The 13,897-nt window shown below is 39.9% G+C and overlaps 1 protein-coding gene across 1 annotated transcript; it reads left to right on the top strand.

Annotated features, from left to right (window-relative positions):
• The first annotated feature begins 369 nt into the window (after nt 1–369).
• Znf699 (zinc finger protein 699) lies at nt 370–10,101 on the top strand. The gene is made up of 7 exons (XM_019209101.2): nt 370–451; nt 716–809; nt 1,915–1,967; nt 3,486–3,612; nt 6,816–6,929; nt 7,300–7,489; nt 7,839–10,101. Exons 3-7 carry the CDS (start codon nt 1,920–1,922, stop codon nt 9,364–9,366), a joined length of 2,007 nt encoding a protein of 668 aa, XP_019064646.1. The 5' UTR covers nt 370–451; nt 716–809; nt 1,915–1,919; the 3' UTR covers nt 9,367–10,101.
• The last annotated feature ends 3,796 nt before the right edge of the window (nt 10,102–13,897 follow it).

Raw genomic sequence — 13,897 nt, 5'->3', positions numbered from 1 at the left:
CCCTTGTCCCCGCCCCTCACCCTGGGTACATATTAAACCCCATCCCTTGGAATAATGAGAAGCCACGCCCCTAGGCCGCCACTGGCCACAGTCCCGCTTGGCGGGCGGAGCCAATCAGATCCCACTGGTATCCTGGTCACACCCAGACTAATCCGTCCGCTTTTTCTCTCCTTACTCTCAACTCCTTCCAGTTTAACAATAATCCACATCCTTTGGACCAACTCCCAGCCCCTTCCAAAACTAGCATTTCCCATTCCCCGGTGGACAGTCACCCTTCACCCTCCATCTTCCAGGGATACCCAAACCCTCGGCTCTCAAGGCCCCGCCCCTTACGCCCTTCACGTCACAGGAGCCAGAAGCAGAAGTACGGTTCTGCGCATGCGCGAGACGCTGTCTTGTCACCCGGCTTGGGCGGCGGCCATGTCCCCTCGTGTCTCTGTGCCCGTCTTAAGTAAATTTCTCCCTCAGTTTGTAACCTACTGGTCCTGGCCCCGCCTTATCCATTCTCCAGGCCCTGGAAGCGGAGGGCTGGGCTCGGGGGTCCGTGGTCCGCTCCCCTCGCGGACCCTGCTGGCTTCTCTGCGGCGAGGTCCTCTGCGAGCCTTGTCAGCCCGGCTCACGCCCTTCCCGCGGGGGGCGGTTCTCCCGCGGGCTGGGATTAGAGAACCGCTGTCGTCTTTAGTCCCCAAATGCATCCTGTGCTCTGTCTTTGCAGAAAGGGAAAGCATCTCTGCTTTGGGGCCGGGGGACGCGAATCTCCACGTCGCTGTCGCTGCCGCTGCGCGGGTCCCTGGATTTCTGCGCGCTGGGTGAGCTCCGTCCCCGCCTGGCCTCTCCCGGTGCATTGCGTAGTGTGAATCTCAATGTTCTTCTGTCTGTGATCGTCAGCTTGGCACACTGTATTCGGATACATAAAAGAGAAGTGATTTATTTTACATACTGTGTAACCCGCTTCCTTGCCAAGTGCCTTTTATGTTTAATCAAACGATACATTTTAGTCACTTATTTATAGAGTCTCAAGTTTTACACAGAAAAATCGCCCAGTTTCAACTTTGTCTTTTTAAATTCATGCACTTTACATTTTTTCTGTGTTTAATTTCTCTACTGCACCTTCCAGGACTTTCAGTTGGATGGAGAATAGTATGTAATTTGTGTCCTTGACTTATTTCAGTTTCAGAGGAAACTGATCTTATCTGTCACCCATATTAAATAGGATGTTAAAAAGACTTCTCTTTCAGTCCTTTCAGCGAGCTCCCCCAACCGCCGTGCTAGGGATTGACCCTTGGAGCGCTTGCTCTACTGAGCTACATCCCTAGCCCTATTTATTTTAAATTTTGAGACAGGGTTTCACTAAATTGGTCCAGAAGTGAGAAATACTGGGAGTGAAGCTCCTAGAAGCCTAGTGTATGAAAAAATTAGATTCCTTGGATTTGAAATAGGGAGTATGTGCTCCCATGCCTGTCTTTAACTTATTCTTTTTGATCAGCAAGAATGGAAGCACTGTTTTCTAGCTCTAAGAGATGATAAGGTTGCTCCATCTTTTTTCTTTTCTCTTTATTTTTTGAGACACCATCTCACTATATAGTTCAGGCTAATCTTGAACTCACTGTTTAGTCAGGCTGGCCTCAAACTTGGGGCCATCCTCCTGCCTCGGACTTCTCAGTGCTGGGGTGACAGGTATGCACCATTACACGTGGCTTGCTCCATTTTCATACATGATCAGCTTGTGTTTTCTTGGGCATCTTGGAGTGTGTGTGTGTGTGTGTGTGTGTGTGTGTTTTGAGGGGCGTTATCACTCCTAATGTTGTGCTGTAGCATTCAAGGTCCTGAGCGGGGAAACTTTGGAGAGGTTAGATTGCCATGTTGGCTGCTGGTTGCTTCAAATTTTTCAGTATCCTGCTTTTCTTCTTAAAGGAGACATGGAGGCAGCAAGAAGAGCTTCTGGGTCACAGAAAAATATGATGCAGGTAAGTGAAAGGTAGTAATTCTCCAAAAGAATACTTCCCTTCCACTAGGTGTCCGTCTAGTCGAACACATGGAGGTTCTTGGATTGTAGTACCATGATAGGGCATGGAGCCCTTCCTACCATATCATCCCTTGGACATCTCTTTGGCTGTTACCTACATTTATAACAAACCAGTAGACACTAACTATTTCCTTGAGCTCTACCTGCCCTCCCAACACATTAACTGAACTCAAGGAGGGGATAGCAGGGGCCTTGATTTATAGCTGGTCAGTCAAATGTATAGGTGACAGCCTACTAACAATTGACCTCTCAAATCTGGGGCAATTTTGAGCCTGCAGCCTATAGGATGGTGCTATCTCTAGGTATGTTTTGTAAGAATTCAATTGCATTAAAGAGCGCATGTCGCCACTGAAGACATGGTGTATGCATTTATCAGTTTCCTGTTACTGGGACAAAATACCCTACATTTGCAACTTAAAGGAAGAGTGGTTTATTTTGGCTCACAGTTTCAGCAGGTTCAGTGCATTGTTGGCTCCAAGGTAGAAACAGTGTGACAGAACAGTGTGGCAGAGGAAAGCTGTTCATTATACGGTGACCAGAAAGCAGACAGAACGTGGGAACCGAGGATGACAATATACCATTCTAAGTGATGGCCCAGGGACCCATCCCTTCTGATCAGGCCTCACCTCTGAAAATGACTCTTTTGGGGGTCATCTTTTTATTTTATTTAAAAAATTATTATTATTATTATTTTGGTTTTTTGAGACAGGATCTCACTATGTAGTTGAGACTGACCTGGAACTCACTGTGTAGCCCAGGCTGGTCTTGAACATAGCGATCCTGGGAACTGAGGATGACAATATACCATTCTAAGTGATGGCCCAGGGACCCATCCCTTCTGATCAGGCCTCACCTCTGAAAATGACTCTTTTGGGGGTCATCTTTTTATTTTATTTAAAAAATTATTATTATTATTATTTTGGTTTTTTGAGACAGGATCTCACTATGTAGTTGAGACTGACCTGGAACTCACTGTGTAGCCCAGGCTGGTCTTGAACTCATAGCGATCCTCCTGCCTCAGCCTCTTGAGTGCTGGGATTACAGCTGTGTGCCACCACGCCTGGCTGGGGGACATTTTAGATCTAAAACATAACAGAGTGTGAGAAAATTCCCCCACATAGCAGTTGTGAGAAGTGTTCTGTATTCTATCAAATGACTGGTGTAAGAGAGTAGGGAAACCATTTTGATTTTTCCTTTCTAGTTAGCAATAAACTGCTGAGAGAGAAATTTTATGTTTTAGAAGTACTGAGGCTATAAGAAAAGGATTTTATCAGTCAAGTAATGTGTAGGGGTAGGAAGGAAAAGAGATTGTTGCTGAGTCTGAGTAGATACTGGAGACCATAGAATCTTCTCAATATCCTCTGAAGTATTTCTCAGTCCCTAGTATTATCACCATCCTCCATCCTCTTACACATACTGGAAGACTTGTGACTTCATCAAAATTTGTGGCATCTTGTAGGACTTACTGACCTTTGAAGATGTGGCTGTATACTTTACTGAAGAGGAGTGGGCTTTGCTGGATCTTATTCAGAAGGACCTTTACAGAGATGTGATGCTGGAAACCTTCCAGAACCTGGCCTCACTAGGTAAGAATGACAGTATTTGTTCACATAGTTGTTTAGAAAACAGTTTTATCTTACTGATTGACCTTCGTACAGGATTTGGGCTGAGCAATGGGAATACATTGGTGAACAGTGTGGTCACTGACTCCGGTGTCCTTAACATTCTGGAAGTTTCATTATGAAAATAAACATTGATGTAATTACTTTTTGTTTTTCTTGAGGTTAAAAACTTGAGGTTTATTACATATTGAACACGTGGGCATTTAAGAGTCATATTTGGGTACAGGAAACTCATTTATGATCTTCTGAGGATTTTACTGGTGTGAACAGCCTTTGCCCAAAGACTACCAGGAACATACCTATAGTTAAAAGATGTTTGGTTTATTTCACAGTGCATTATGGGAAGGCATCCCTCGTGGGGAATTGTGGGACATCTTAGTAAGAAGGTTTTGGAAAGTACCTATTGTTGGATTTGTGCTTTGGTTGAGCAATTTGGGGATGAGTCTATGGAAGCAGAAAGTATTAGTTTCGTAGGCCTTCTGCAACAAAATATTACACACTGGTCATTAAGAAATACAAAAATTAATTCTGTTATATTTCTGAATGCTGGAAGTCTCAAATTAAGGTGTCAGCTGGGCTGTGCCCTCTGAAGGCTCTAGGGAAAATGTCCTTCCCTTCTCTTACTGGATCCTGGTTACTACAAGCAGTCCTTGATGTTTCTTGGGTTATAGATGTATTACTCCAGTCTCTGCCTCCGTCATATTCTTTGTTGTGTGCTTGTTTCAAATCTTTCTCCTTAGTGTGATACCAGTCATTGGATTTAGGATCCACACTAACCCTAAATAACCTCATCTTGACTTGATAATATCTGCAAAGACCTTTTTTCTTCTGAAGAAGGTAACATTATGAGGTTCCGGGTAGACATTTCTTTTTTTTAATTAATAGATTTTAATCTTTAGGGTAATTTCAGGTTCATGGAAAGATTGAGTGTAAATTAGAAGGAGTTCTCATATAATCTCTGCCTCCTAACAGCATTTCAAATTTTTCTCATTTGTATATCTTCTTTGATAAGGTGTCTATGTAGGACTTTGGCCTATATTTTTAATCAGTTGGTTTTCTTATTGTTGAGTTTTAGAGTTTTTTATGCAACAGATAAAGAAAACAGTCTCTTGGGCTGGGGATTTCGCTCAGTGGTTCCGCTGCCTGCCTTGCAAGCACAAAGACCCGAGTTCGATCCCTGGTACCAAAAAAAAAAGAAAAGAAAACAGTCTCTTATCAGATATATCTCTTGCAAATGTTTTCTTTCAGGCTATGGTTTTTCTTTTCACTATCTTTTTGCAGAGCAGAAAATTTTCATATTAATGATCTCAGTGTATCATATCTTTATTTCATGGATCCTGCTTTTTTTTTTTTTTTTTTTTTTGGTACTGGGGATAGAACTCGGGCCTTGTGCTTGCGAGGCAGGCGCTAGACTCACTGAGCTAAATCCTTGGACCTCATGGATCCCGCTTTCTGAGGTCATAGCTAAAAATCCAAGGTCATTTAGATTTTTTCCTCTGTCTTCTAAGATTATATTATGCATTTAGGTCTGTGATCCATTCTGAGTTAATGTTTGTGAAAACTTTTTTTTCATGGAGATGGTACTTATTCCAGTACTGTTAGTGGGAAGAAATCTATCTTTTCTCTATTGGATTGGTTTTGCTCTATTTTCACAAGGTTAGTTGACTCTATAGTCATTCCTTGGTATTTAGGGTATTGGTTCCAGGATTCACCCCACCCCCGTACCTATCTCTGTGGGTTCTCAGATCTCTTATTTAAAATGGCATGGTATATGTATACAACCTATACACCTCCTCTCATATATTTAAAATCATTTCTAGATGACTTAAGATACCTAATACAATGTTAAGTGCTAAGTTAATACTCATTATATTGTATTGAACAGGGATAATGACAAAAAGAAAAGTCTATACATGTATAGATGCATTTTTTTTCCATTATGCTTTTGATATGTGGTTGGTTGAATCCATGACTGCAGAGGCCTGGCCATATTTATGTGTATCTAATTCTGGCCTTTGCATTCTGTTCCATTGGTCTATTGGGACATGGATTTTGGGGGGACAGTGTTCAGTTTTTGAGGGTACAGTGTATATAAATTGAATGCTTACAGAAAGGCAGTGATGGTTAATGCTTTAGAACTTTCAATGATAACAAACAGCAGCAACATAGGTTCGACACCACTGGTATAGGGATGTCTTGTTGGTTGTATAGTGCCTTCTTTTTATCTGTCCTAGAATAGAATTATGAAGTACTCTAATTTTGCTACATTTTAGCGTGGTCTTAAAACAGCATTGTCCAAGGTTGGTCTTCTGTGTCATTATGTATGTTGACCAGGAAAACAATATTACAGAGAATGTTTTTGAGAGCCCTATCCATCGGTCTCAATATCCTTTGAGACAGTATAACACAAGCTGACAAGAGCAGAAGACAGAAACATGACTAGGGAGAAAGCTGGGTCTTGGGGTTGATCTAAGCTGCTCTGGACAGCAAAGACAAAAGGCACCAAGGACATCTAGAATTTATTTATACCAAACGTGGGAAGGAGGAGAGCAGGGTAACTTTGGGACACTTGGTGAAAGCAGGTATCAGGCAGGACTGTAAAAGGGAGGCAGAGATGTTTAAAAGGGAACAGATGTTTCATTCAGAGGGAAAGAATTTAGTTGGAGTCAAGTTGACCTCGGCTGGATGTTAACTCATCAGGGCCCTGCCACTTTATGGACCAGGACCTAAGTCTCCTTGGCAGCTATTAGCTGAGGAGCTATACCCTCCCAACTCTGCTATATGACATGCCCATTTGAATCACATAAAGCTTTGGTCTGACCCCTAATAATACAACCAAATTGTGAAGGGGCAAGAAGCTTGTGCTATTTATAGCCTGCTAATACTGGGCAGGGATGTCTACTACACAATATATCTCAGCTATATCGAAGTAGCTAGTAATAATATTGTGGTGAATGTCAGATTAGTTTTGGGTCTCACAGTCTATCTTTATTCCCTCATATCATCCTTTTCTTTTACTTTTTGAAATTCTTTTATAGATTTGACATTGTGTTGCATTGACTTGCACATCTTTAAAGTATCAAAAAACTAATATTTCTGTCCTGTCTTATGGAAATGTTTGTGTTCTTCATTGTTTCCCTTCATGATATGTGTTTCCACCTGTGCAGGGTACCAGGTACCCATACCTCCTCATCTGATCTCCCAGTGGGGACAAGAGGAAGACCTGCTGAAGGTAAAGGGAGGACTTATCCAGGGCACTTGTATGGAAGAGCACCAAGAAGGTACGAACCATTGGGATAAACTCTCTTGATTGGGGAAAAAAATCAAATTGAAACAAAACAAAACTTTGTCTAAGAAGGCTGATCTCCCGTATATACCTCTGATTATTATTTTGAGTTTTTATCATTCTCATATTTTCCTTGTTCTTGGCAAAGACTTCCATATCTATTTTAATCTTTTAAAATTATTATTCGGTAATTGGCATTTTTCTGTTTGTACTTGTAATCTTCTTATGTCACCAGCAGTGTCAGTCTTCATAGAAGGATTTCCTAATGGATTGCTTATCATTTTGACTCTTGTGTTTATTAAAATCAGTCTTGAAACAACCACTCTGCTGAAAGTTCTTTACTTATTGATGCCTTTACTTTTTAGTTTCAGGTTTTGAGACTCAACTCAATACTAGCGAATTAGTTGCTTTTCAAGATATCAATGGAGAAAAAATATCCAGGGAACAGAAAACAGTAAGATTCGAAAGAACTGGTTCCTGTTCCTTTATTTTACATGAAAATTGGGAGCCCCATTGTGTTGATGAGCAGAACAAAAGCCATGAGAAACATTTGAGGTGAGTGCTCTTTAAAGAAGAGAAAGTAGTACCTCAGGGGAGAATGTTTAAATGGCTGAGATTTCAGAAGTTTGTAAATATGTAAGCGTAAGTCTGAAATTGTGACTTCACAAAGAATTTTGTCTGGAGACTTTTTGCCACAGATGATACTCAGATGTAGAATATTTGAATGCATATTTCATTTGTAAATAATTATCAGGAAAATCCCATAAGTAGAAAACTTGTTGACAGTATTGGCTATCATAGAGCCTTCTATGAGAACTTTTAGCTTATAAGTTTATGGGAAAGAAAATGTACTTGCAGAAAGTGGTAAATATTCATTACTAATGTTGTGTCTTTTACTTTTAAGTCACATGGTGGAGAATGTCTATGAATGTAATGAAGAAAATCAGTGTGAACAAATTCCACATCTTCATGTGCTCAAGAGAACTACTGAAGTAAAATCCTATGAATGTCGTGAGTGTGGAAAGGCCTTCATGTTTCATTCATCCCTTAAGAATCACGTCAGATCTCATGCTGGAAGCAAACCCTACCAGTGTCAGGAATGTGGGAAAGCCTTCCATTTCCTTGCTTGTTTTAAGAAGCATATGAAGACCCCCACTGAAGAGAAGCCCTACGAATGTAAAGAATGTACCAAGGTCTTCAGTTGTTCCTCATTCTTTAGGGCACACATGAAGATTCACAGTGGAAAGGCAAACTATGAATGTAAGGAATGTGGGAAAACTTTCAGTACTTCTTCATACCTCACAGAACATAAAAGAATTCATAGTGGAGATAAACCTTATGAATGCAAGGAATGTGGGAAGGCCTTTAGTTGTTCTTCATCACTCTCCAAGCACAAAAGAATTCATAGTGGGGATAAGCCATACGAATGCAAGGAATGTGGGAAGGCTTTTAGTTCTTCCTCTCACCTTATAATACATATCAGAATTCACACTGGAGAGAAGCCTTATGAATGCAAAGAGTGTGGGAAGGCCTTCAGTGAGTCCTCCAAACTCACTGTACATGTGAGAACACATACTGGAGAGAAACCCTATGAATGTCTGGAATGTGGGAAAGCCTTCTATCTTCCCACTTCTCTGAATACTCATGTGAAAAATCAAAGCAGAGAGAAACCCTATGAATGTCTGGAATGTGGGAAAGCCTTCTATCTTCCCACTTCTCTGAATACTCATGTGAAAAATCAAAGCAGAGAGAAACCCTATGAATGTCTGGAATGTGGGAAAGCCTTCTATCTTCCCACTTCTCTGAATACTCATGTGAAAAATCAAAGCAGAGAGAAACCCTATGAATGTCTGGAATGTGGGAAAGCCTTCTATCTTCCCACTTCTCTGAATACTCATGTGAAAAATCAAAGCAGAGAGAAACCCTATGAGGGTAAGGAATGTGGGAAGGCTTTTAGTTCTTCCTCTCACCTTATAATACATATCAGAATTCACACTGGAGAGAAGCCTTATCAGTGTAAGGAATGTGGAAAAGCCTTTATTAGTTCCTCCCATCTTACAGTTCACAGAAGAACTCACACTGGAGAGAAGCCTTATGAATGTAAGAAATGTGGGAAAGCCTTTATTTATTTCTCAGCCCTGAGCATCCACATGAGGACACACACTGGGGAAAAACCATATCAATGTAGGGAATGTGGGAAGGCATTTCGACATTCTTCATACCTCACTGTCCATGCCAGAATGCACACTGGAGAAAAACCCTTTGAATGTCTGGAATGTGGAAAAGCCTTCAGTTGCCCCTCATCCTTTCGAAGACATGTGAGAAGTCACACAGGAGAGAAACCATATGAATGTAAGGAATGTGGGAAAGCCTTTATTTGTCCAGCCTACTTTCGAAGACACGTGAAAATCCACACCAGAGAAAACATATGAACGTAAAAAATACGGGAATATCTGCAAGGATTTTTCTAATCTTCAGCAACTTGTGAAGTTTCACACGGTGGAGACACCTTATGAATGTGAGAAAGTAGGAGATAGTCACTCGTTCTTTTGAAGACTTGAAGTTATCTATGTGAAACCTTGTATATGTAAACCATGTGGTAGAGCCTTCCTGAACATTACTTCACTGACTACATATAAGAAAATTATACCAGAAAAGATCACTTCCTCATTTGTAGGGCAGTCTGCTGACTCATTTATTTTTACTGTCTTTAATGAGATTAAAGGTGATAAATTTACTTTTTCACCTATAGTTAGATACTTTGTAGTATGAAATGTGTTTGTTTTGGCTCACATCTAAGTGTTATTTCCAGGTTTTTTTTCTCTGGAACCAGGGATTGATTATTTACAGTTTTATAAAGCCTTTTAGACCTAAAGTTTATTTGAAATATATACAGGAAGTTCTTGATTTCCAAACATTTCAGTTACAAACTTTCACAGTGTATACTGTATAAGATGTTGGCTTACAAATAAATCCACAATGGAACTTGTTCATAAGTCAGGGACTTACTGTATATATTTTGAGACACGGTCTTGCTGACCTTGAACTCCTGGACAGAAGTAATTCTCCTGCCTCAGCTTTCCAAGTAGCTAGGACTATAGGCACCATGGTGCCTGCCTGAAGGATGGATTTTCCATATGCAGGTCTTTTAAAAAATTGTTTTCCAGGGCCGGGGATTTAGCTCAGTGGTTTGGAGGCCTGCCTTGCAAGCGCCAAGGACCCGAGTTCAATCCCCGGTACCAAAAAAAAAAAAAAAATTGTTTTCCAACTCTTATTCTCTGAAGTCTGTAGTTATATAGTTATAGTATGGATACTTTGATTTTTGTTAGCTTTTTTTTGGTCTGTGATAGCAGATACTAGAAGTTGCCTACCCTTTTAGGGTAGAAGTTCCTCCTCTTTGTTTTCTTCCTCCTTTTTGTAAACTAAGAGAACCTGTAGTTTTTTGTTTTGCTTTTTGCTTTTGGTGGTACTAGGGATTGAACCTAGAGCCTTGTACTTGCCTAGAGGTAGGCATGTGCTATACCACTGAGCTGCACCCTCAGCCCATTTTATTTATTTATTTATTTTTGGTACCGGGGATTGAACTCAGGTCCTTGCGCTTGCAAGGCAGGCCACTGAACCACTGAGCTAAATCCCCGGCCCAGCCCATTTTATTTTTATTTTTGAGGCAGAGTCTTCTAGTTGCCCATCCTGGCCTCAGACTTCAATCCTCCTGCCTCAACCTCCTACATGGTTTGGATCACAGGCACGCACCACTACATGTAGGTATAGTTTTTGAAAATATCAATTTTTACTATCAAAAGGTTTTTATGTGTAGTACTTTCACCAGATATTAGTAAGTACAAAGATTTTTGGAAGTGGATACTCTCACATGATAGACTATTTTCATATTATGTTCTTGGTTCTTGCCCATGGCTGGGATGGGGATTCAGTATTTTGAGTTCAAAAATTGTGTTATGTTAACTGGTAGTCAACCTCCTACATGGTTTGGATCACAGGCACGCACCACTACATGTAGGTATAGTTTTTGAAAATATCAATTTTTACTATCAAAAGGTTTTTATGTGTAGTACTTTCACCAGATATTAATAAGTACAAAGATTTTGGAAGTGGATACTCTCACATGATATACTATTTTCATATTATGTTCTTGGTTCTTGCCCATGGCTAGGATGGGGATTCAGTATTTTGAGTTCAAAAATTGTGTTATGTTAACTGGTATGGTTAGGGACTTCATTTCTCAGAATCACTTCTTTTTCCAGTTCCAGTATGCAGTAGTTTACAATAAGAGTTGTGTGACATTTGGAAGGCTCAAGGGATGAAATCAGTATTATCTATGTAGTAGGCCTATGAGAAAAGTAGATTCATAGTGGCCTGGTAGTACTCTGGTTTTTAATTAAATTTTCCATTGAACCCACTGTTTCATACTTGCTCAAAACTAAACATTAAGTGTTTGGTTTCAGTCTCCTCCGAGGCTGTAGCTTCATAGACATCTCCATAGCCACTTCATCATGGCTGTACCCAGCTTCTTGGATTTTCTGGTAGACTCTGGCTGTGTCATCTGCCATCTTAGAGTTGGTCTCCATTTGGGGCTAGATTGTTGTCATGTGCACGGCCCAGTACCATGATCATTTTTATCACGAGGAAAGGCACATCTGTGCAAGCCTACCATGGTCTCAGAAGCAAATGGAGCTGTGGATGGTGTGGGAATTTATGATAAGTATAATTGAGGCAATCATCAGACAGGTGTTACTCTTAATGGAGGAAGATTTTTATTTGACATCTTGAAGCAGAAAATTTTACTGCTTTTTTAAAATCTGAGAGCACTAGTTATTTCAAATATATTTAGCTACTTCCCTTATGGTTGACTACTAAAAAGTTCTGGGTGTAACTCTCAGTCTGGATCCTGGTGCTCAAAATATGTTAATGTGTTTTGTGTCCAAGTCTTGGCTGTATCCAGACATCTAGACCACAGACATAAGATACCTACCTGGCCATTCTTTTCTCTTGACATCCCATCTGCCTTTTCACTTCCCAGGTTACCCCAGGCAAGGACATTTTTCTTTTATGGAAACCTCTATATCTCTGTGTTAAACTTTCTAAAGTGTAGGGGTATGAAGTGTAGGGATATTAGTTACAGAACTCTGAGGCCAACAATTTAAGTTAATCTTTTGTGCTTTATTATCTTGTACAATGTGGGGCAAGTTTTGGTAGCTCTGAATCGAGGTGCCTGAGTTCATCTCTAGTTGATGTGAATGCATTAGAAGGATTTAGCAGAAAATGGAAACTACTTTGGTCATGATATGTGATGAATACATTTTGAAAGGGTAAAATATAGAGAAATTAACATTATTATTAATCCTAACAAAGTGGTTTCATACTATTTCATGAGAATATCCTATGATCAGGAGTTGTGAATTTCCCTGGATTCCTTAAAGAACATTTAATTTTTTCCCTATATAAATAGATTGCAGGGCCAGGGATTTAGCTCAGTGGTTCCACTGCCTGCCTATCAAGCACAAAGACTTGAGTTCAATCCCTGGTACAAAAAAAAAAAAATTCCAGATATTTGGAGAAAAATGACAGAGTCTTATTTCTTTTTCTTTCTGTACCAGAGATTGAACTCGGGACCTTGTGCTTCCAAGGCAGGCAGTGGAACTCCTGAGCTAAATCCCTAGCCCAGAGTCTTATTTCTTTCTGATTCCCTAGAGCTTTTGTTATGTTTAGCATAGAACAGGCCATAAAAACAAAAGCAAAAACCCATTAACTATTAGGCACTTTCTTAATTGTCAGGGACACAGCATAAGCAATATTTTCCTGTCTTACTGCTGTTGAGGATGAGAGGCAAGAAACAACAGGGCTTGCATATTTCTATGGCTTGGGATTTTAACGAATTATTATTTTGCTCTTAGAGGCTCTATAATTCAATTTTTACAAAAAATTGCAGACTTTTCAAATAATGAAACTTCTAAAGGACCAAGAAAGAGAAGGGGAAGATAAATCTTACTGTGTGAATGGAAACACCTTTTGGAATTTCACATTTAGGATTTCAAGTCATTTCATGCTCAAGTTTCCTTGGACCAAAAAGACTTTGACAGCCAGGGATTTAGACTTAAGTGGCACTGCACCTGCCTCACAAGTGCTGTGAGATTTATCCCCAGGACCAAAAAAAAACAAAAACAAAAAAACAACCCTTTTGTCATATAATTGAATAAAAATTATCAAATATTTATTGCTCTTATATTTCATTAACTGTTCTATTGTAACCATCCAATTCGGATTAATATGTCATGTCTGAGTTTTTACTGATTGCCAGTCTTCTGGGGGATTTCTAGGTGAGGAACATCATCGGAAAAGCATCAAGATACGCACACATTCTACATTTAGTACTGTATGTGAAAGATGTAAAATTTAGACCTTTGTCTCCTAAATCCTGCCTCAGGGCTCTTTCCCTGAGTTTAATGATTTATTTTTTAGGGCTTATTTTGTCCTAAGTGAGTAAACAGAAGCAGAATCATTGATTTCATCTCTTGGGACTTAATAAGGTCACCTGTCAATTAGAATGGGCCAAGTGATGCAGCGGGTTCTTTCTGGGACTAATATTGTGATCTGTAAAGCTTTCTATGAATACTAATGCCTTTTCTCCACCGTACTTTGGAAATCTGAAATATGCAAATATTGTGCCATGTAGCAGTTACCGTGAAATGACTCTTACTTGACATATGTCAGGAATATTTGTGATTTTTATCTCTCGACTGTAAGAGGAGAGAGCAGTTGTCTGTGTGTGATTTTTGTTGGGAAAACAAATGTAGGCCACTAATAGTAAAATCAAATGTCTATTGGTCTTATGAGCCAAATGACTGTATTTCAAAAATATATAATATATGTAAGTGTTAATGCACATATCTGTCTTATAGATACACTCACTTGTGTCACATGAAGTATGATAAAAATGTGGGCAAT

The sequence above is a fragment of the Fukomys damarensis genome, unplaced genomic scaffold, assembly GCF_012274545.1.
Source record: "Fukomys damarensis isolate Sample0158 unplaced genomic scaffold, DMR_v1.0_HiC HiC_scaffold_37, whole genome shotgun sequence".
Lineage (NCBI taxonomy): Eukaryota > Metazoa > Chordata > Mammalia > Rodentia > Bathyergidae > Fukomys > Fukomys damarensis.
The sequence above is the reverse complement of the archived record's forward strand: the minus strand, read 5'-3'. Positions and strand labels throughout refer to the sequence as shown.